This window comes from Brachyistius frenatus, unplaced genomic scaffold, assembly GCF_029030835.1.
Source record: "Brachyistius frenatus isolate BFR_SWC_R1_liver_20210118 unplaced genomic scaffold, ASM2903083v1 Contig_7, whole genome shotgun sequence".
Taxonomy (NCBI): domain Eukaryota; kingdom Metazoa; phylum Chordata; class Actinopteri; family Embiotocidae; genus Brachyistius; species Brachyistius frenatus.
The window spans coordinates 2,324,991-2,348,654 of record NW_027210606.1 but is presented as its reverse complement, the minus strand read 5'-3'; the positions used below and the strand labels follow the sequence as shown (position 1 = coordinate 2,348,654).

The 23,664-nt window shown below is 40.2% G+C and overlaps 3 protein-coding genes across 3 annotated transcripts; 2 read left to right on the top strand and 1 right to left on the bottom strand.

Moving 5' to 3' along the window:
* The first annotated feature begins 183 nt into the window (after positions 1 to 183).
* Positions 184 to 5,394, top strand: LOC138615744 (3-mercaptopyruvate sulfurtransferase-like). Its single transcript, XM_069689541.1, has 2 exons — positions 184 to 854; positions 4,480 to 5,394. Exons 1-2 carry the CDS (start codon positions 275 to 277, stop codon positions 4,776 to 4,778), a joined length of 879 nt encoding a protein of 292 aa, XP_069545642.1. The 5' UTR covers positions 184 to 274; the 3' UTR covers positions 4,779 to 5,394.
* Positions 5,395 to 10,905: 5,511 nt separating this feature from the next.
* Positions 10,906 to 12,066, bottom strand: LOC138615674 (uncharacterized). Its single transcript, XM_069689431.1, has 2 exons — positions 12,019 to 12,066; positions 10,906 to 11,507 (listed from the first exon to the last, which is right to left on the bottom strand). Coding segments are annotated over exons 1-2 (603 nt in total). The 5' UTR covers positions 12,020 to 12,066.
* A 4,617-nt stretch (positions 12,067 to 16,683) lies between these two features.
* Positions 16,684 to 23,551, top strand: LOC138615743 (uncharacterized). The gene is given in 10 exon segments (XM_069689540.1): positions 16,684 to 17,135; positions 17,276 to 17,399; positions 17,506 to 17,608; positions 18,027 to 18,114; positions 18,213 to 18,346; positions 18,969 to 19,179; positions 19,696 to 19,792; positions 19,919 to 19,931; positions 19,933 to 19,998; positions 21,309 to 23,551. Coding segments are annotated over 10 exon segments (1,896 nt in total). The 5' UTR covers positions 16,684 to 17,035; the 3' UTR covers positions 22,269 to 23,551.
* The last annotated feature ends 113 nt before the right edge of the window (positions 23,552 to 23,664 follow it).

The window sequence follows — 23,664 nt, the reverse complement described above, 5'->3', positions numbered from 1 at the left end:
AATATTTAAAATGAATAGGCTATTTATTTATGAATGATTTTAAAAGGCAGTCTATCGACCTCAGTCGTTACCGAGTAATACCATTACTGTAACTCGTCGCCGCCCCAGTTCACTTCCATCTGTTTGTGAATTGGGGGCGTAATGGTTGTACGCGCTCTCTCTCTCTCCACTACTAATGCTTTGGTTCTCTCTGCCACTCTCAACCTTTGGAACAGCATTACTACAGATAAACTACAGTAAACTTGGTAGCCTTTTTACCCCTCCATAATTCAACATGTCGCTTCAAGCGAGGGCTCTGGTCACTTCCAAGTGGCTGGCGCAGGCTGTGAAGGTCCAGGGGAAAATGCGCATCTTGGACACTTCTTGGTATTTGCCCAAATTGCGGCGTCACGCCAAAAGTGAGTTCAAGAAGAGGCACATCCCAGGTGCGGCTTTCTTTGACTTAGACCAATGCTGTGATAAAACCTCTCCTCTTGACCACATGCTGCCGTCAGAGAAGATTTTTGCAGATTATGTCGGGAATTTGGGAATAGAGAGCGACACGCACGTCGTGGTGTACGACAGCAGCGAGTTCGGCGCGTTCTCGGCGCCCCGTGTGTGGTGGATGTTCCGGGTGTTCGGGCACAGTGCGGTCTCTTTGCTCAACGGGGGGCTCCAGAACTGGGAGCTGGAGGGTCAGCCGGTGAGTGACCAGTACGTTAAACCCACACCGAACGAGTTCAAGGCTTCTCTGAACCGTTCGTGGATAAAAACCTTTGAGGATATCCTGGATAACCTGGACACCAAGAAGTTCCAGGTGGTGGATGCCAGGCCCACAGGCAGGTTCAGAGGACTGGACCCAGAGCCAAGAGACAGTGAGTGGTCTGCCATGAAGTCTTCATGATGTTGATATGGTTCTGTTTCGATTTCTTTGGGAACCAAAACTAAAAGCAGTGGTGCAGTTAGAAGTTATAGGTCCAACGGAGCACACCAGATGACTCAGCCCCCTCTGGACACCCATATACCTGCCGAGCATTGTCGTTCATTGGTGATCAATTAGGTTATAAGACTTTTCAAATAGTGATGCAAATTCTCAGAAAAATCTAAATCCAACTTTAAACGTTGCACATTTGTTGTACTTAATCAGTTGCCGTGTCCTTTATGAAAATGTTGTGATCCTGGCACTTTAATCAACTAAGAACATTCAGCTACCTACAAAATAGTTTTGAAAAAAAAAAAACAGTGGACATTTTTTTTGTGAACCCTTTTCCAAACAGAAAACTGTAGTTTGAAATCAAATGAAATCTTTATCTAGAAACTTTAACACTCATTCTTATTTTCTGTCAATGCTTTGCAAATGGGTCCTCAGACATGGGGCCTCAAATACCTTTGTTCTCTATAGTCTCATAAGGAGGGATGCGCTAATGATGATGGTAGTGATAAAGATGACTGAAGAACTAAGGTCTGTTTCTCCCATCAGTGTTGGGAAAATCAGGTTTTCCAAAAGCCTGTTAAATTATTATTATTATAAAAAAAAAGGTTTAAGTCATCAAAAGGCTTGTTCTATTTTGTTTGACTAACAATCAAAAACAGTGAAAGATGAGCTAAATGAGACGATATAATCATCACTTACAATGAAAGTCAATATTATATCCTGATCTGGGAAGTAGTAAACAACATGTGTCGTGTGAATAATGCAATCATTCATTGGAACTTAAAGGCCGACTGATGCTGTACTTTTGGTGCCTATATTGATATCAATATTAGGGAGTGAAAACAATTCAGATATTAATTTATCAGCTGTTGGAATTGTGGAATTGTTGGGTTCTTGGCTATACTGTTGTAAGGACTTGATTTGGTAGATATATATATATATATATATTAATAACTTGCGAGATAAGGGATTATAAAGTATTTCCATCAATAGTTGAGCTTTTTCTTTGTCATCTTTGTTATTTTTTCAGGGTTGAAATAATGCACACAAAAGATAAATAAGATATTTAACAAACAAATGAATCTACAGAAATTACAATATTTTACCCAAAAACAAAATCGAAACAAAATCATGCCATTCTGTGGCAGTTTGAACTCAGCATGGCACAGGCATACCGTGGAAAAACCATTGTGGTCCGGTGCTTCCTTGTACTGTAGGTTTCAGCAGAGTTTGCTCTGGACAAACATGCAGGCAGCGCATAGCAAGCTGGACCTGAATCACTGAACAACACAAACACGTAAGGAGCGCGAGCAGACCGGACATACTCCCATAACTACACACTACATTTACAGTCTTTGACCCGTATGCTAACACACTCACACACACATACGCACAAACACACACAAACACACACAATGCTGCAGGACAGGAGTAAATAGAGTGAGTCAGCCCATCTTTACAGATAGCAGTCAGTGAGAATAGAAGGCAGTGATAATACACCTGTTGTACATATCTTATCTAACACTATTCACTTCTCACTTCAACACACACACACACACACACACACACACACACACACACACACACACACACACACACACACACACACACACACACACACACACACACACACACACACACACACACACACACACACACACACACACACACACATGTTGCTGCATAAATACTGCACATCCACACACAATCACTCAGATAAAGGGAGCTTTGATGTGCTGTTAGGTCTCATCTGCAGGTGAAACTTCATTTGTGAAACTTTGACCTCTGCAGACAAACTGACTGTTGGCACCGAACAGAGACATTTTACTGTGCCATGTAAAGTTTAAAGAAGGGTGAGAGAGTATACAATCCCCATTTTCATGAAGAAAAAGTAACAATATTGACTCCCTGTCTTCTTTATTTTGGAGTACAACCGTCCATTTTTGTCTTGGTATCAAACCCATAATACTGTTTTGGTAAGAACGGAAATTTGTCCATCGCATCAAAAGTAGGTGTTACATGCTTTCTCAGATTTATAGAACAAATAGAAATTTAAAGATTTAAAACACAATATTTAATTTTTGAGAATATTTTATTAACTGTCATAAAGTCAAGTCCTGAAAAAAACGGTATACTGTACTCAGGTACAGTGTAGTGATGATAATCTAGAGTAATCTAAAAAACAATACTGAGCCGTACTCACTATGAACAGTGTAGTCAACAGATGACAATTGTCTGTCCCAATAAGTTTGGGTTTCTCAATATCCTGCCAAACGTTGGTAGTCACTCTCTTGCAAATATTTCTTTTTTGAAGGAACAGGAGGAAAAGGTAAAAACTCTGCTGGTCCTTCATGCAGCAACAAGTACACTGTCTATAGTCTTGTCAGTGACATTGTTACTCTGCTAAATGAGTATGCGCCTTTTTTATTTGTCTTTTAACGTGAGACTGACAGCTTGAATCACTGAAGCTGTATGATCTGCTTTTGTCTCTAATCCAGAGTAGTTGATATGGAATGATGTAACACTTCATGTCCGCTGTGACCTCTTGCTCTTCCTGGTACATGCAGTGCTCATAGCTGGAAGATGGGACTGTTACACAAATAATCTCGCTGAGGCCACAACACACCGGCTGTGTTCTTTCTTGGTTGCAACTATGTTGGCTTTTCATACATGCCAGTGTAGTACATTAAATGTTACTAGTAACATTAAAATTGGCTTTATTTTAATCAGGTGTCACAGTAAGCTATGGCAGTGTGACAATGAGGTAGCATGCACAATACCAGGAGCTTAAATCTGAAGCAGCAAAATGAAATTGAACCACTGTTGATTTTATTATCTGTACGTAAGTTTCCCACCATAATGCCCTCCAACTGAAGGGTCGCCCCACCACCAAAATCCTAAGCACAAGACTCATTCTGATCTAAACAGTTAGTTTACAACATTTAAATGATCAGATGCCTCTTTAAAATCCTGTGTGGTGCACATTGACTGTATATAATGTAGCCTCTGGGGCTGAAAAGTGAAGACAATGTGGGTGTGACTTAAAGTGCAGTACCACTGAGCGCCATTAGGGCGGTTCCAAAAACCTCATGGACTCCCATTCAAAAAGCATCAACTTCTCTTAAAATACAAAATCAAGATCTTTTCCTCAAGTCATTATGGTGTCATTAGCTAAACTTACTTCTTCTGATCAGTGTTCTAGCGGTCCTTCTGAAAACAATTGAATATTTAATTAGTTGTTAGGCCTCAAAGAGCATCATGTTTGGAGGCTTATGTAGTTCGATTGAGATGCCAGTGGTGCAGTCAGGTTTCCAGGCGGGCGTCGTGTCCTTGGGTTCTCAATCAGAACCACCCCTCGCTTCTCCTTCAGAAACAATGGGCGACGCCATAAAGGATTGACACTCGGTGGAGCAGGGCTATTTTCATTGTGCTTAATTTTTTTGTTAACGCCCTTTTCCTATACTTTGCAAATGAATAAATAAGTAGTAAATAAGTGTAGCGCAAAAAGGTAGCCTAAATCATAAAAAAAAATATTCGTAATATCTTTTCTTCTTTCCGATTGACAGACACAGAACCGGGCCACATCCCCAGCTCCATCAGCGTTCCTTTCCACTCCTTCCTGTCCCCATCGGGTCACTTCCTGCCCAAGGAGCAAATCCAGGCTCAGTTCACCCGGGCAGGCGTGGACCTCAGCCGCCCTATTTGCGTCTTGTGTGGCTCTGCCGTGACTGCGTGCCACGTGGCGCTGGCGGCCCATGAGTGCGGAAACCTGGCGGTGTCGGTGTACGACGGCGGGTGGTCGGAGTGGTACACCCGCGCCGTGCCAGAGCACGTCATCTCTGAAGGCCGAGGGAAGCATTTGTGATTGGTTGGAGACCACAGGAGGTGTGAATGACTGAGAGACTGAACGAGACCTGGTCTGGATCATAAATCTCTGCCTATTGTTGGGGAAAGTGCTCGAACCTTTAAAGGACAAGTCTGGCTTCATGCCATGAAGCTACAGCCAGCAGCCGGTTAGCTGAAGACCAGAGCAGGAAGGCATCAGTCAGCCTTACTCTCTTAAAAGTTTAACAAAAGATATATAAAGAGTTTTACTAATGTACCTGTTATATCTCATTTATTTAATATGTGTGCCAACTAAAGGGTTTAACAAGTTCTGGATAGCTGTTTCAGGTCTTTGTGCTAAGCTAAGCTAACTGGTAGCTTCATATGTAGTGCACAGATGTGAGATTGGTATCAATCTTCTTCTCCAACTCTCAGCACAAAAAGCTAAATGAAATTCCTAGACTGACAAACTGTTTAACACTAATGCATAAGTAGGCTACATAAGGAATATCTTTTTCATTCCAAACACTGGTAGATGACTGCAAGTCAACAGTACATGAACACTGGACTTTTATTTTATTTTTTTTAAATCATTTTTGAACCTGGCGAAGCTTTGTTTACACTTTATGTTGGAATTAAATGGAACTCCAATTTCAGAGTCGGGAGTTTTGCAAATCTCATGTTCTGCATTCGAATATATGTTTGCATATTTCTGGAGAATGTAGGTTTGACGTAAACGACACAAAACTGACCCGAGAGCGCAGTGTTTGGCAAGCTGGTAGAAAAGGTTTGATTGTTGGACTTCTGACTTCTGAGCTGCACAATGCTGATTAGACTGTGACACACACCTGGAGAGTGTTTCCTTACCTTTCAAGATATCCTCCAGTGGAAAAAAAACAACAACCTTCTATCCAATAAATAAAGAAACTGAAACAAATTATCAACAATGTTACTTTCACATTTTCTACTGACCCCTCTTATACAGTATGTATATCAGAAACCAAATTGATCCTCCAAATTGTCAATACACTATTTTGAAACATTGTTAATTTTTCAACGGGGATTTAAATGGTACCTTAATGGTTTTAATGTAATCAGTCACTGAACATGCCCCCAATATTTCTCTTTCCTTTTTCCTAAAATTAGTTGTTCGTTAAACAATTCAGAATCTGTAGGTCAGTGTTGAACCATGTTGACCGGTAGACTGGAAACAGAAATGTCTCCTAACCTCCAAATGAGACTTGATTATTGTCTGAAAATCAGACGAATGTTCTTATATTGCATTTAAACCAATAATCAACAACACATTTGGCACCAAAAGCCATTGTGCTGTGGTATTTCTAAAGTATTAACACATGTATTAGTACATTTTAAAAAAAGTGAGCAAGTTTCTGTAAAGACATCAGTAAAGTCAAGTGACTATGACTAACATAACCGCTAATGTCTAACAAAGATGACAACAGTTCACGTGGGATAAGAAATGGAAGTAAAACTTCAAAGTTCCTGTTTTCCTCGTTTCATTTTAAGTGGCATCTTTTCAAGTTAGAGGCCAACTATTCTCTTCTATGGATGTTGTGGCACAACACAGTGATACAAAGAGGAATCGGACAAATTCTTCATCTGTGCTGTTACAGCGTGAAGGAGTGGCATCTCGTCTGACCCAAACTGGTGAGTGTGTTGATCTGATAAAGACATTATATCAGTTATCTCACTGTGAACAGGACATCCACGGGGACAAATGTTGGAGATAACTTACAGGCGCAGCACACACTCTCTTTTATCCCGTTTTATTATTCAGTCCTCGATGATTTAAATTTGTTTATTTAATTCATAATTATAAAATTTGAGAACCGAAAGCCATTTTTTTTATGTGCAAGTGAAGATTTTTAGCTGTATGTGTGAATATGGGCAATATAGTCAGGACTTAGTAACCCAAAGTTATACCTCAAGATATATTATAATAAGGTATTTGTTAACTACAAAATTCAGTAGTGTCTGATTTTATGAGCTCAGTGAAGGTAATATTAAGATGTTTTTTCAGCTTCCACTTGAGGGCATCATCAGAGCGGTTTTTAACCATGACACACTCCTGTGGTAGCCCCGATGACAGAATTTGAACATTTAACCACAAGCAGTTATAGTTTCTCTGCAACTCCACTGTAGAGAGGCTCTGTTTGCTGTCCTTCCTACAGATATAAAAATGATTTGTCATGAGTACAAAGAGCAGGTTTTAAAGGCTGTCATAGCCTGTAACTTTATTACGATTCTGCCAAACAGATATGTGAGCTGCTGTTGCCAGAACAGAAGTTTTGTTCTCATTTGTTAGTTTTCAAAAAGTTGAAGTTAAACGTCATGTGATGTGATGCTGGGCAGCTTCTGATGTGTTTACACACTGATTTGTTGCTGAATCAAATCTGGAAAGTAAGGGATTAATTAACATGCTGGGTATCTTCCAGATGAAATAGCTAATTTCACTAGATAGATAGATAGCTTTGGAGTTGAGGGCTCTGTGTCCATGCAGCTCACCAGGTGGGACAGAGTGGGGAGGGGGGAAGGCAGCAGAGGTGTTTTGGAGGTGTGAGGTGTGGCGGAGACAGATGAGGGTGGTGAACGAAACCTGTTGAAGAAACAGTTTAGCTCATTGGCCCTCTCCATGGAGCCCCCTGGTTGTCTCTCTCTCCCCTTGAACCCAGTAATCTCCTTCATACCGGTCCACACCTCCCTCACGTTGTTCTGTTGGAGTTTGGCCTCCAGCTTCCTCCTGTAGGAGTCCTTGCACTCCTTGAGCTTCTCCTTCAGGTCGCGCTGAACTCTCCTGAGCTCCTCCCTGTCCCCAGACCTGAAAGCTGCTTTCTTCTGATTAAGAAGCACCTTCAGGTCATTGCTGATCCACGGCTTGTTGTTGGGGAAGCGGTGTACAGTCCGGGATGGTACGGTGGTGTGTTCACAGAATTTAATGTATTCTGTGATACAGTCCGTCCTGGTGTTGATGTCCTCCCCATGTGGTCCACACAGCACGTCCCAGTCCGTGGACTCAAAGCAGTCCTGCAGGGCGTCTTTAGCCTCCTGTGTCCACCTCCTAACAGTCCTGGTGGTCACAGGCTGCAGGAACATACTTTGGTGTCAGCAGGACCAGGTTGTGATCAGACCTACCAGGGGGGGGGGGGCAGTAGCACTGTATGCATCCATGGCATTAGCATACAGAAGATCCAGGGTTTTATTGTTCCTTGTGGGGCAGTTAACATACTGGTGCAAAGTTGGCAGTACTTTATCCAGACTGGTTAAAGTCTCCAGTAACTGCCAAAAATGCACCGGGATGCTTAGTCTGTAGTTTAGCCACCGTGGAGTAGATGGTGTCCACTGCTGCATCTGCATCAGCTGATGGAGGAACGTAAACAGCGTTAACAATGGCGACACCAACAAACTCAACAAGCTGGTTAAGAGGGCCGGCTCCATCATCGGCTACAAACTAGATAGTCTGGAAAAGGTGGTGGAGAGGAGGACGCTGATCAAACTATTGTCCATCTTGGATAATCCTGTCCACCCTCTCAACCACCTGCTGCAGGGACAGCGGAGCACTTTCTCTAAAAGATTCCTCCAGCTCCGCTGTCACAAGGACAGATGCAGGAGATCATTCCTGCCCACTGCAATAAGACTGTACAATAACTCACCTCTGGCAAAATCCATCACAGTACAATAACACTGTTGACTGTGTTTCTTGGTTTCTTGCTTGTATATTATATGTATATTATATATATAGATATATACTGTACCGTATGTATATATATATATATATATATATGTTGACTGTGTTTATTGGTTTGTTGTATATAATATATATAGATATTTAATGTACTGTATATATACTGTATGTACTGTGCATTTTATATTTTATATTTATATATATTTATTTTTTTAATTTTTTTATTTTTTTATTTTATTGCTTTTCTATTATATTATTCTATTCTATTATTATTTTATTCTATTGTTTCTATTATTGCTCCTGTATGTATGCTGTTGTGGCAAAAAATTTCCCCTCGGGGATTAATAAAGTATATACCTACCTACCTACCTACCTACCCCCTGCAGCTGAGCTAACCACACCCCGCCACCACAAATACTCAATACAATGATATTCCTGGATGGAAAACAGTCTTGATACTTTGCAGTTTCCCAGACTGGAGAAAACACACTGACAAGGCTGCTCATTAGCCTGGAGGGTGAAGCCATGATGGAGCAGTTAATCTCCATGTCTGTAGAGGACAGGTGGCTGATGGCAGCAGGCAGAAGGAGCTTGAAATTAACACGTGCACAAAAACAAGTTCCATTGTTTTCTTTTGTCACTGTTCCATCTTAATGAGTACATTTCTGCACAATTTTCCATGTATGGACTCCATTTGGGGGCCCATCCTCGCAGATTAAGACCCACCCAGGTAGATGAATTCATTAGGTCGGATTTTACATTAGAAAATGTAAATACGAATAGAGCTATTGACTTCTTCTGTTTCTTGGACTCTGACACACTCTGCTCACAATTTTGAGTTTGCCTGTTCGATTTTGCATCCAGAGCTTTTTGTTCCGGCTCCCTTGATTTTTCTCTTATCCATTGTCAGATTGGATTAAAACTCACCTTTTTCTGTTTTGTATTTGGATCCTGTTTCTTACTCTAATGTATTCAGTAACAGAAGATTGACGCATGAAATATAGGATCCTCAAGTCACTTCTTACATGTAGTAACACTGATTTTTAGAGCCAACAATGAATCGAAACCCATTTTCTGCTGTGCCTGGAGCTGATGCATTAAGTGTAGCCTCTAGTAACATGAATATCAGCAAAAGAGGTTACGGGAAATAACACATTTTGATTCACACTTCTTGAACGTCTATCCCTCGCATAGGAACACCACATTAACCACAGGTTTGCTGTTTCTCTACTCAGAAACCTATTCGTCACAGAGGCTAGCTCCTGAAACGAGATAGAAAAGTTGTAGAAAGGAAACGAGTGATCAATCAATTTGAATGTAAGGGATACAAAACGGTCACGAAAGGGAGAGAGCTGCCCACAAAACACCAGCGGACAGGTAGGTTCTCGTGTGTTAATTTGGTTGACAGCTGCTTTCTGATGTAGATAGTTTAGATAGTGATAGTAGATACATAGTTTTCAGGGTGATGAATGAATAAGTCTGTTGTGGGAAATGAAGCCACAGCAGAGGTGATAATCATGATGAAGAAGATAAAGTTGGGTCTACTTTGAACACAGTTCACAGGTGGTGCTAGTTTATGTGTCTAAGAAGATGATGACCAGTTGTGGTGGTGATGAGACAGCAACACGTTTATGATACTAAAATGTCAACAGTTTTTTTTTTCAAGTTAATAATATTTTATAGTGTAGTTTGACAAATTAATACAAACTCAAGAGCTTACCGACTACTCTTTTTTGTTTCTGAAACTTTCAAACATATTTTCCAATCATCCAACGAAACATAACAATGACAGCAAATTTAAGATGTTCAGGTTCAGGGCGACAGTTTTAGCAACATGCTTGAAGTAATGCTTCATTAAACATAAAAAGATTGAAGACTGTCGTTTTGAAATTGTGACTCATTACGGACACAGTAAGTTTTCATACAAAAAGGAAGAGATAAGATAGGCAAGATAGTAGAGAAATATAAATGCGGGCATGAGTGTGTGTGGGGGGGAGGAAGAGGGGGGTTAAATTATAAATGTGGTCTACGTGGAAAGGTTGACAGAAAACGGAAGAGCTGTAAACAGTGTGGAGGAGTGATGAGATAGACATGAAGAAACCCACGCTGAACAGGACGTTAAAAGGTCATTTTACTGAGCATGAAAAGAACCATTAGCACTTTGCGATATGTCAGCAAGCTAATAACAACAATGATGAGCATGAGACAGACTGAAATTTTTACCTGCAGTGAAGATGAATGTTTGTAACAAATTTCAATGAAATCAGAATCAGAATCCGAATTGCTTTATTGGCCATGTATGTTGACACATACAAGGAATTTGACTCTGGTTTTAGGTTCACTCTCAGCGTCCAAACAACAAAACAGACAGACATAAGTAGACATATAAAACATAGACATATTTACAGGATAGAAACGAATGAATATATACATATATACACCTAAAACAATGGTGCAATTGCACCTAGTGCAAATGGTGCTGATGCGGTTGGGTGTGGTGCAAAAAGGTCCAGTGATGTAAAACATTTGAAGTGTTTAGCAGAGTGACGGCCTGCGGATAAAAACTGTTCTTGCTTCTGGTGGTCTTGGCGCTCAGTGATCTGTAGCGCCTACCAGAGGGGAGGAGCTGGAACAGAGGGTGTCCAGGGTGGGATGGAGCTGCAGAGATGCTACTGGCCCGTTTCCTGACTCTAGATGAGTAGAAGTCCTGAATGGATGGCAGGTCGGCACCGGGGATTTTCTCTGCAGTCCTGACGGTCCGTTGTAGTCTGTTCCTGTCCTGTTTGGTGGCCGAGCCAAACCAGACGGTGACGGAGGTGCAGAGAACAGACTGGATTATGGCTGAGTAGAAGTGGATCAGCAGCTCCTGAGGCAGGTTGAGCTTCCTGAGCTGCCGCAGGAAGTACATCCGTTGCTGGGCTTTCTTGATTATGGAGTTGATGTTGGACTCCAACTTCAGGTTCTGGGAGATTGTGGATCCCAGAAACCTGAAGGTTTCCACAGCAGACACGGTGTTGTTGAGGATGGTGATGGGGGGTAGTGTTGGAGGGTTCCTCCTAAAGTCCACTGTCAATCCATCCAGCAGTTGTCAAGACTTAAAACAACCACATTTCAACTTGCTGGTGGCACAACAGTAAAAATTAGAAAATCACTAAAGTCCTACTCTAAACCATGAACATCTGCACCAAAGTAATGTCTTTTTATCAAGCAGATGTTGAATAAATACACTAACAAGCCCACATTATTATCAGTCAGGTGATATGTCCTGATAGTTTTTCCTTTTTATTTTCTCCCACATTTAGCCCGGTTGTATCCAGTTGTGAATGAAAGCTATAGCTTTATAATCAAACCATTCATCTTACACAATCCTTGGATTCTGATTAGCTGACAATGTGAAACTTTTGAGATCCTGCTGTTGCTTCTAGTACTGTGCACTGTGCAAATACAAATACAAATACAAACATGTAAATATTTTCAGGAACCGTATTCTTGTTAGAGGCTGTGATCTCAGAAGCATCTACAGCAGTCGACCTATAGTCAAGAAAAATGTAGTGCAAGGAAGGAAGATCAGACTTACTGGTTAGTGTTTGGTTTTTTTCTTATTGGAAACAAAAGTAGCTTTCTGGGAAGAGAAGCAGGGTTAGAAAGTGGTTGGTGTGTGCGTTTAGTGTAAGTAGATTGTGGGAGATTGTTTTTGCTTCTGCTTGTGAAACTGACAAGAAAGAGAGTGAGAGGAAGGAAACAGAGAAAAGGGTGTCAACTTTTTTTTATTTTGCTGTTGGACTAGATTAGGGGAAGTCCAAATGTCATAAGAAGAGACATTTAAAGAGAAAAAAACCACACCTTGGTAAAACAGGCTGGAAGGAGGTACACCATCGTGATAGTGTTTGACAAAGTGAGACTAGAACGAGTTCTTGATGAAAGTGCTGCTTCCCCTTTACGATTGTTTCACCGACGAGTGGTTAATCATGTTATCTGGCCAACTGAACTGAGTCACTCAAACCTCCACTTGTGTTAAGTCCCTTTAATCGGGAAAGTCTCTGGACTGTCCATCATGACAGAGAATTGTGTCATCAGTTTCATGACATCAGATTTGATACAAAGAGTCTTGTGTATTAAAAAAAACTCCTGACTAAAGTTAGCACCATGTAGTCCTTTTATTTAAAGCAGACATTTTCACGTCATAGCAGGAAAAGCACCGTCTATTCTTGATGACATACATCCCACCTCGTGGAGGTAAATGTTGCTGAAATTTGTTTAACTTGTGCTTTTCCCGCTTTGATAAAAGCTGCGTATTATTTAACGGATACTGAGTTTAAACATTTTGACATTTGGAGAAGCAGCTGCAGTACAGTGGTGTGAATTTAATACCATGATTGTAAGAGGATCTATTCAGTTCAGCTTCCCCTTTCTCACCAAGTTACAACTTCTTTGAACAACAGTACAAAACATATACAACTGCCAGAGACAGTAAACTAAATATCTCATGTTATCTATCAACTTACTGATTACTAACACATTTGTTTGTTCCCTGTAATTCTCACAATTTTCCTACACCCTTCATGGTCAGATTAACTGCACATAAATGAATAGAGATGATAGTTTGCTATCTGATTAGTGATGTTTTAAGAACTGGCGGTGTTGTTAACAGGAAGTGCACCTGTCAGAATAATGGAACATTTGAGTTCTCAGAAAAACACCTTTTTTAAACCTCAAAAACAGGTGACCGGAGAGACAGCAAGAACTGTGCTTTCCACTGTGTACAGAAATGAAACAAAAGTTTTAGTTATTAAATGTAGAGTCAGATTCTTTCAAAAATAAAAAAAAAACTGTTTTTATTTAACGACTAAAAATCCTTCATTTCAATGAAATCAAATTGTGGTTTGACCACCTTTTGCATTTAAAACAGTACCAGTTCATGTAGGTTCACTGGATTTTGTTTATAGAATTGTTTAACGTGCGAAGAAACAGATCAGAGTTTAAATGTAGCAGTTAAAAATAAAAATATATTTACTCGTTGCAGAAATTTGAGTTCTGTTTTGCTAATTCTGACACACAAACATCCATCCATCCTTTATCAATACCCACTTTATCCTGAACAGGGTCACACACTCATTCACACCTCGGGCAATTTGTAGAATCACCAATTAACCTGACATGCATGTTTTTGGATGGTGGGAGGAAGCCGGAGTACCCGGAGAGAAGCCACGTAGGCACACGGAGAACATGTAAACTCCACACAGAAAGTGTGCATTTTCCATTCTTCTCTGTTCCTGTGTGGCAGGTCAATACAGCTTTGTTGTGGCATCTTCTTCATTGGAGCAACTACTGCTCACTGAAGAGCCAGAGAGTCGAGGTCCAGCTCAACACCGAAAAGCCCCTTGTTGTGGGAGGGTCATGGTTAGTATTAGAATGAATCTTAAAGATAGGTTAAGGACATATTGATAGTGAAACAACTGGGGCTGTGTGTCACTATTTTATCCAAGCAAAACATTTGCAGTTGAAACATTGGCATTTCCCGTACCCTCAACTCTTTGAAAGTCAAACCAAGTGAGGTTTGTTTCCTCTTTGACATTTTAAGCTACATTTAGTCAGATAACATGTAGAACCTGTGTCAGCTTAAATGTTCAGCACATCCACTGAACTAACTCGTGATGACTGAAAGTTCATCACAATGGACACCCTGTAAATTGCATTGTTTTGATTAAAGGCTCAGTATGAAGGATTAAGAGAGATCTATTGGCAGAAATAGAATATATATAACTATGGTTTTATTTGTATATAATCAACTGAAACTATGAATTGGTATGTTTTGAGCTATTTATATCTAAGGGGTCCTCTTCTGCCACAAACCAAATACTCTAGACCAGACTCCAGAGAAGGCCTTCCCATTTTCTGCGAGTTTCACAGCTGTTGCAGATTGTTTGGAAGTTTTTTTTTTAGGTATCTGCAAACTCATTTCTAGATGCCACTAATTCCACACTGCTCATTTAAAGATAGAAAATTGAATTGAAATGCTGTACATGCATTTTTATTGTATATATATATATATATATATATATATATATATATATATATATATCAAAGCAAAAGCATTAAATTATACTTGTGCAGGTAAACAGAAAATAATTAGCCATATTTTTGAGACCACCTTCAAAAATGTTTTCAAAGGGTCCTGTTTTTCAATTAGACCTCCTGTATTTTCCACACTGCTTATGATGCTGCAGAGTCAAGTTAGGTTCCTCCTTGAATATATTATGTGATGCATGATAATCTAAACATCTGTGGATGACCTCTACATTAGACAAGTGTCTAAAACATTTGTTTGCATGCTATTGAAAAGGAAAATCTACTGAATTACTATCTAAAAATAGTCCTTGTATTGTGCAGAGTGAGAGTTGTATTCGGGGCTGTAGGTGTTTGTGGGTCTGTTTGCAGTGGACTATGAAAACCACATACCACAAATGGTACCTGAAAAACACACACACACACACACACACACACACACACACACACACACACACACACACACACACACACACACACACACACACACACAGACACACACAGTGACAAGTGTCACACACACACACACACACACACACACAACAACACTTTACACACACACACAGTTCACGAACACGCATTTCTCACACACACACATCTCACAGGCCAGTGTCAAGTCTGCGGTCACACGTCACGTCTGCAGCCAGCCTGTTGCTCAGTCTCTCCAGGAGTGTGATCTGTCTGGTGTCCTGCTACTTGGTTTTAAGATGGAAGAAAGGGACAATCAGTGATTGACTGCAGCTGGGCCTAATTAAGCTTCTTCCAGGCACCGTTCCCTGAACCACTACCCCAATCAGTCCCTCCTGCAGCTGAACCAAACCATGCCCAGCCACCCCACATACGTCATATTCGACATCATACAGCGCATGTGTATGATGTGAGCAGTATAAAATCATGTTACAGACTGGGGAATCAGCAGGGAAGGAAAGAACCATAAAACATGAACCTGTACGGAGGATAAAAACTAGCATCAACAGCGATGCAGCCACATATCCACATTGTGGGCTTTTAGTTCTTTCCATGCTGGTAGCTTCTCGTTTCAGAGACAGGTGCACATCAAGTTGGTTATTTCTATTGTCCCCATCTGTCAAAGGAAAATAGGAGGGACAGGAAACTGATTTGAGGTGCAAACTTTCTTCACCACAAAACCCTGAAAGGTGAAATTCATTATTTTCATTCCTTCAGTGTTTGTTCAGAAATGGGGCAGATTCAAATCGAGAGACGACTGATAAGATTCATCCTGATTAGTGATTGATTTTATTCATAAAGACCTTCCAAGAGTTCAAACATTATCTTCTGTCTTATCTCTTCAGGGGTGGCAGCTGATATACGAGAGGAACATCATGATGCTCTTTCACCGAACATCAGAGGGAGAAAACTCAGCAATGCGAAGCAGATCCTGTGCAGGTAAGATACTTAAGTTAATGTTTCGTGTTTGTTTTTAAGATGAAGTATTTTAATGTGTAAGAAGTATACAGGTGGTATATCACAAACAGTGTGTCATCTAAGAGAGGAACCACTGCTCTGTTTAAACGCAGGCTTATTTTCCTTAATGTTTATCAGAAATTTGTTGTTTAATTTCATCAGAAGTCATTTAGTCTGTTGAGCTCAATACTCACATCTAATGAAACTGTCTGAGATTCGTTAACAACTAAATTATTCTCGTACCTGGGCTCACTTTAGTTGTACAAATACAAAAAAAAAAAAAAAAAATTTGTTTTATTTACATTCTAAAACCCATAGCATGCTATAAAATAACTGTAATTCAGAAGTTAAAATTCAGTGTAATTTCAAAACAAGTTAAAAAGTCAGCTAGTTTAAGCAGCTCCTTCAGTTCAGACTGCTGCACCCTCAGTGCAGGAAAGAGCGCTACCACAATCCTAAAAATCTAAACCTAAAAAAGGACCTACTACAAAATTAAAAAGAGTTCAACACCAGGTTGCCTGCCACCAGGAGGGGAGTCGGGGTCTGGTTGTTTCTTCTGTCTCAGCCACCCATCCTCTCCAGAGCTCCTCCAACCACTATTGACACCGCCACCGCAAAACACTGCTCCTAAGCCTCATGTTATTCTTTAGATCTAAACAAGGTGACTTTTAGCTTCTATTGAGCCTTAAAAGTTGTTGCTGTTCTCAAACAGCCACTGAAATGATAAAGAGATAAAAAAATAAAAAAATAAATAAAAAAATAAAAAAAACTGAAGCAGGATGTGAAACATTTCCATTTCTGTTTTTTTCCATCGTGTGGTGGTGTCACGTGTTTTTCTTGCTGTGTTTTTGACGAGGGTTAATTCTGGTTTGGGTGTGTGACCAGATACAAACATAAAGTCTGTCAAATAGGACACAGTGAAGAAGCGAAGCAGTGTACAGTATTTAATCCTTTCACCACTTATAAACTGCTGTATCTGTCTATCTGTGCAGGATGAGAAGAAGGAACTGTGAATTACACCCTGAAGCAAGTACAACCTCCAAATCTCCCCGTAGTCCCTGTAGTCTGAGATCTCCCAAAAAAGAAAACAGATGAAACGATAAATGGAGAGAAATCGGAAAACTCCTCTCCTGTTTCTTCTGCTTCTTCTGCTTCAAGTCTGCTCCACCAGAACTTCTGAGTGCCCCAGCCTTCCTGATAAAAGTTAGTCATTTTTTACCTTCATTTATATTCCATAATTCATTTTAAAATCTGTTGTTACATGCGACTAATCCCAAAAGAATCAAAACATTCTAAAAAGCGTCAAACTTTCAACTCTGTCTCATCTCTATTATTGCTCACAGATCTCACCTGCTACAATGACTTCAGTCAAAACATCACATGCGTGTGGAACAGCACATATGTGTTTGATGGCCCGGACGCTGAGTGTTCAATACGCGCCACAAAGGTGCGTTCATCTCCTTTTGGGTAAGGATCGCTGTCACACAAAGACAAAAGTAATTAGCACTCAAATAGCATCATGTGCAGCACAATGAAATTAACAGGAACATATTTTTTTTCTTTCCAATTAAAGTGGTCTCTATACCACTTCCTGTAAACTGAAGCCTGCTGACATCTCCAGACCATACCTACAGAAGTGCCTCCTGACATTTCACAAAAAGCGAAATTGTGAGTGTGTAACCAAACATTTCTGTTACTGTCGTGCTTGTTTGTGAAAGAACTGTTTCATATCTGCACATATCAAATGAATCCTTTAACTTCTAATGAATAATTCAGTGGCTTTCTTGACGATAGTTAGATGAGAAACTACTCTTTGATAAGAGAGAGATAAAAGAGAGGTATCAACATAACTCTTAAAATGAGCAGAATTGTTCTTTAAGCAATCTTCGCTTCTATTTATGAGGATTTTCTGTAAATGTCTGTTATCTCATTATGAAATAAAAGACTGTCATTCTATCTGAGGTTTTGTGGAAAGCACTGATCAGCTTTTAACTGCTGAACAACAACCTCCTGACCTACTTGAATATAGATCTTTTATTTTGCATTGCTTTAAAATATTTTCCAATAACTTTACTTTTCTCAATGTTTCCCCAGTTTTTGCCCCATCATGAGTTGTCCATTAACCTGAGCTGTAACCCAGTGAAGCAAGGTGTGATCATTTCCTACAAGCCAGTTTGTCACGGTGAGTAATCAAGAATATATCACGCTGTCTCTTTGTGACTTATCCTTGTGAGCCATTCACAGTGACCTAAAACAATCTGTGTGTCTTTGATCTTCCAGTTAAGCTGAATCCTCCAGGAAAGCCAGATATCAACTTTACCTCCGTTTCCTGGTTCTCCCAAGACACCAAGCATGACCAAATCTCCCATTACAGCTCAGAACTGCAGTGGAAACAACAGAATCAGTTATGGGATGTATGTATAAGTTTTGTGTTTTGCGTGTAATACACCCTTCAGTCCACGAGACAATACTGTGACAATGTTAAGTTTTGACTCACCTCAGTGTGAAAAGTAAGATGCCTCACGTTTAGGTTTCAAAAACAACATTACAGACAACATTAAAGATGACACTGTTAGAATTTAGTTCGGTTTCGACAACAAAACGACTTGGTTTTTCGGTTTGGAAACAATCGTGGTTTGCGTTAAATAAATAATTTCATAGAAGTAATGTTACGTATGTGACACAAGTTACTGAAGTTAAATACACTCTTTGTTCTTCTTCACATGACAACTTCTGTCACATCACCTCCATCTTCAACCCAGGTCATACAAGCATGTACTTTTCACACCGAGGCGAGGCATAACGTGACACTAACAAGGTCTCCTCTAGTGGATGAAAGGGTGTATTACATGTACATGTATTACCCTGGTTAGTATGTGAATGTGTGTAAGTGGGTAGATGAGTGGAGAGAGTGAACGTTAAACAATTTTAGATATTTGATCTGCCTTGTGGTTGTTTGAAACTGAAGCAAAAGTACCTGAACTCCTGTGAAAGTCAGCCTGTTAAACATCCACACTTTTATTTCTTCTTTATCAGGATCCTTCTATGCAAAAACAACAAACACTAGTGACTGAGTGTACGTTGGAATGCAAGACAAAGTTGGAGGAAGATTCACTGATACAAGGCGAAACGTACGAGGCACGTGTTCGTGTTCGTGTGCAAGAAGGTGGTTTCGAGGGAACCTGGAGTGACTGGAGCCCCACTGCATCATGGGAGTCACCTGTAGGAAGAACAAAACCTCCATCAGGTAGGCTACATGTGGCCAAATATGATCAAAACTGATTGGTTTAACAAATTCAGCCAGTGGACAACATCTTACCAAAGTCACGAATGTTTGCCTTTACTCCTGCTGAGATTGCTCTGTCTTGAATTTCTAGCAATGAAACAAGTAATACATTGGTAAAGGCCCAGATGTTTATTAGCTTTTTCTGATTACTCATCAGTTTATTTTCACATTTTTACTGAGCTGATGCTGTCAGCACAGAAATGGTGCCACAGAATCATGTGGGCAAATAGGACTAAATAGGACTACAAATGATACTTGCCACACTTGGTCTGTTGAAGTATTTAGCTATCTGCTCTCAACACAGACATGGTGTGCTCCAGATCTGGGTATTCAGTTTCTTAAAATGCTATTGTGCATCAGAATAAGTGCATGAAAATCACGGATGAACACAGATCTCCCAACATCTTTACAGCAGGATAAATACACTACATGCTTAACTCGGAGCTGATGGGACTGGCTCTGTCCTGTGCTTCTCAGGTATTGCTGTGGGAGTTCTGCACATGATCTTAGCAGGTGTGGCAGTGTCTGCCTTGCTGCTGACTGTCGTCTTCTTAAGAGCTAACAAAACCACCTGGTGAGTAGACACAGCCACAAAAGACTTTTACAAAATATTGCATTATGTTATATAATTAGAGAATATATATTTTGTCTGACAAGTCTGGTTTTAAGATGATGTCATTCTGTTTTTTTTTTTTTTTAGGTTTTACATGGTAAAAGAAGATTAAAGGTCCACCAATACCAAACCCAGCCAACTCCTTCCTGCGGAATGGACATTTACAGGTGAGCTTCTTTAACAATTGTTTTTTCTATTTAAAGTTTTGCAATAATTTCTTTCTTAAAAATAAATGTTTACTGTGAAAACAGTGTAAAACCAAGATTGTGTAATGTATTAAAACTGCATTCTTTTCTATTTTTGGTCACTTGGTGGCCGACACAACACTGATGTAATACGAGGGTGGGTCAAAAAAGTTCTGAGACTGTTCCTGTTGCACAGTGATGCATATATGGAAGCACTAACTTTCATAAGTGAGTGTTCAAAGTGAAGTTGCTTGATGAGCATCAGCACCTGTGTTACTCATGTTTTTGTGATGACTCATGCGTGCGCATTTGCGATTTCCCCATGGAACTAAAACTAGAGGAGAGACAGACAAAGACGTGTCAGCTCAGGAGAGCGACCGGGTTGGCTTTCTGCAGCATTTGTGTGGTATACTGCACTCATCCCAGAGTCAGACTGTCAACACAGAGTTCTACTGTGACGTTGTGAACTGTGAAGTGACAGCACATGGATTCTTCAACATGGCCATGCGCTCACTCACAGCGTGAAAAACATGCACGTTACTTTACAAAAAAATTGATGTGCACTCTTCGCTCAAGTCCATGGTGAAATCAGAAATGCACACAAACCAGTGGTGACAAAAAATGTGAGTAACTCAGGTGCTGATGTTGCTCAACTGATGTATTGTTGAATACTTACTCACTGAGGTTTTATCTTCCCCCTGCTCCATGCACTTTACTGTAGTGCACCACATTTACAAAGGAACAGAAACAGTCTCAAATCTTTTTGAAGCTGCCCTGCAGAGGAGTGACATAGATCACTGCTGGGGGGGAACATTGCTGGACACCTCTCTTTGAGTGTGCATGTATTTGCTCCTTCTAGCAAGAACAAATGTCCGATGTGTTTGATTTTGAACCAAGCCTTTGAGTAATTTTTCCAACATCAACCCTGGCGAGTCGTAAAAAGCACCTATCTGTTATTAAGCCTTTTTCATAAAAAAACAGATGCCTGATAAAAACAAGGTTGATGATGTACGTTTGGCTGTAAAAACATTTTTTTATATAAAACTATAATTAGCGCAGCTTTGAAAAACACTAAACAGTTTTTTTCAGAAAGGCTCAGCATAACTTTTCACAAAACAGCAGGATGTGGATTGTTAAACCAGACAGACAAAATTACTCATCGATCATATGAGGAACTGATGACCTTTATGATTCAAAAGGTTCAAATAAAGACAAAAATACCATAAACACTGCATTTTACCCATTTACAGAATTACCTTCATATCCTTATCATTTGACCCTTTATCCTTCAGAGTTGGTGGCTTCCACACTTCACCAGTGAATCGTTTCATTCCTTCTTGAAACCAGTGGACATCGTCTCTGTAGAGGTAACCTCCTCTGTGGATGTCATCACTCCCTTCAGGCCAGATGCAAAGATGTTTCGGAACAACGGCAGCCACCAGTTCAAAAACTCCTGTTTCTCCAACCCGAGTTACTCTGAGCTTTGTACTCATCCTGTTTCCTCGCTCACTGCTGGAAATCTGGAGCCCTGTGTCATTGATACGCCTTACGGGCCTGTTGGTTGTCAAGACGAAGGACAAAACACAGAACAGGTGTGCGATGTAATGAGAGGGAAAGAAATGGAGATCTTACAGCTGCTTTCCAAAGGCAGCAGCAACAGTGAGGCAATGCAGGTTATTTCAGACTATGAGAAGTGCAGGAAGCTCCAGGTCGAGCGCTTCAGGCTCCTGAGTCTAGATTCAGGCATGTGCACCTGCGAAGAAGTCAGTCAAGAGAGCATGGAGGCAGACAGCATCAATGTGACTGACAGCCATGATGAAGGGCCTGAAGACGAGGAAGAGAGGGAGGGAGGTTTTGGGGGGAAAGTCCATTTTCAGATGCTATTTGGAAGCAGTGGAGGCACTTCTGAGTCTATTCAGCTTTGTTCCGATTACGAGCAAGTCCCGAAGCTGCAGGCTGACAGCCCAGAGCTTCCCAGCCTGGATTCAGGTGTTAGCAGCGGGGGCGAGGAGCAGGTGAGTCAGGAGGAGAGTAGGGCCGGTGGCGATTGGGCCACTGAATGTACCCGCTTCCTGTTTCCTCCTTGTCCTTCCAGTGCCTTGCAATGCTCCTTGCTCTCTTCGCAACAAATGCCTTTAAACTTGCTGCCTCTGCCAAATCATATACTTGAGAGGGTTTCTCTGATGTCAACTGGCGGGTCAGTGGAGCCCTCTGGTGATGGCTACATGCCAGTGAGACAGGAACAGAGCTAACACACAGTAGTATGCAGCATGGATTTAGTGCAACACATGCTTGTTGATTGTTGTCAGGGAAATGTAAGCAATCATTTGTTATATTCTGACAGAGGGGGTCGTTTTAAAGAATATATGTCTTCATGAAGACTTTGGTACAATATCAGACACATTTATGTTGATCCATATAGTTATTTAACTAAATATTTGTATTTGGATGCACAAAGGCATGATGTGCTGGTGGTTAAATGACTGCTGATACAATAACAATCACTTTACCAGCAGCTGTTCATGTGACCATCCCTGATGCATTTCCACATTAGTGTGGTATGCAACCAGTGACACTTACTATAACAATAATAAGAGGATTACCGATGTTGAAAAATGTACTGACCTGTGAAATGAAATTAGTCTTCTCTCAGGTTTTACGGTGTGCTGCAATTTGTTCATTTAGCTCAGCTTTAGTTTTTACACTGACCATCATGAAGGTATCCAGCGAGTATTTGGGCCACATTGAGGAAAACAAATTATAGGGGAAGAAGAATTTGAAGACTTTTGTATTTGAAAAATGTAGTAAAAATGTTGAAAATAAAGTCCAATTGTTAAAAATAAAGTCTGAATTTTAAGAATAAAGTTGAAGGTTTTAGCTTCTATGTTGCACTGATACTGAAAGTCCAACTTTATTCTCAACATTTTGACTTTATTCTCAAAATACAAATGGACTGCCTCTCTTTCTTCCTTCATGCAACCCTGACGATATGCTGTTGTAATGTTGTTTTTAGCTTTGAAATGTTTGAAAATTTGTTTACATTTAGCATTTCTCACCAAAACACAATGCATTTGTCCACAATCCAATGATTGCATTTCCTACCTCAAAAAAACATTTATTTTGTTTACCCATCACACGAGCTCGCAGTCTTCTTCTCCTCTTTTATTGGTTTATTACTGCACCAAATGCCCGAGCTGTTGATGGCCTCTGAAGTCAGTAGAAGAGTATTAAATGTGCTTTTGGCTCATGTGTTTGTGTTCTGTGCTGGTGAAACAGGACGTATAAACAATAATCACCTGCTCATTAGAACAATCTGAAGCGCTGGTCATAAAAATGATTTTCAAGGTTCTTTATTCCTTCTTTTTTTTTTTCCGTTGACAGATATACTGTACATAATGTTGTAATCCTACTGGTTTGGATGTTGCTGTCACTATGCTTTGCACAATGATCTAATTGATCAAATAAATGTCATTTTCAATGAACTAAATGTGGTGAAATTATCTACAAAACAAAACAAAAGGATATTTTTTTGTGCTTTTTCACTCAACGTCGTACTCCTGACATTTTTAACATGCCTGGAAATAAAGCATTAAACAACCTGCTCAAAACATTAATTTGTTAAATAGAAAAAGACAAGATTGTGAGATA

Bases quoted from the DNA above. Each gene is read 5' to 3' on its own strand.
- LOC138615744 (XM_069689541.1), top strand. From the start codon at position 275: ATGTCGCTTCAAGCGAGGGCTCTGGTCACTTCCAAGTGGCTGGCGCAG. The intron at 855-4,479 runs GTGAGTGGTCTG...TCCGATTGACAG, and splicing joins GGACCCAGAGCCAAGAGACA to ACACAGAACCGGGCCACATC.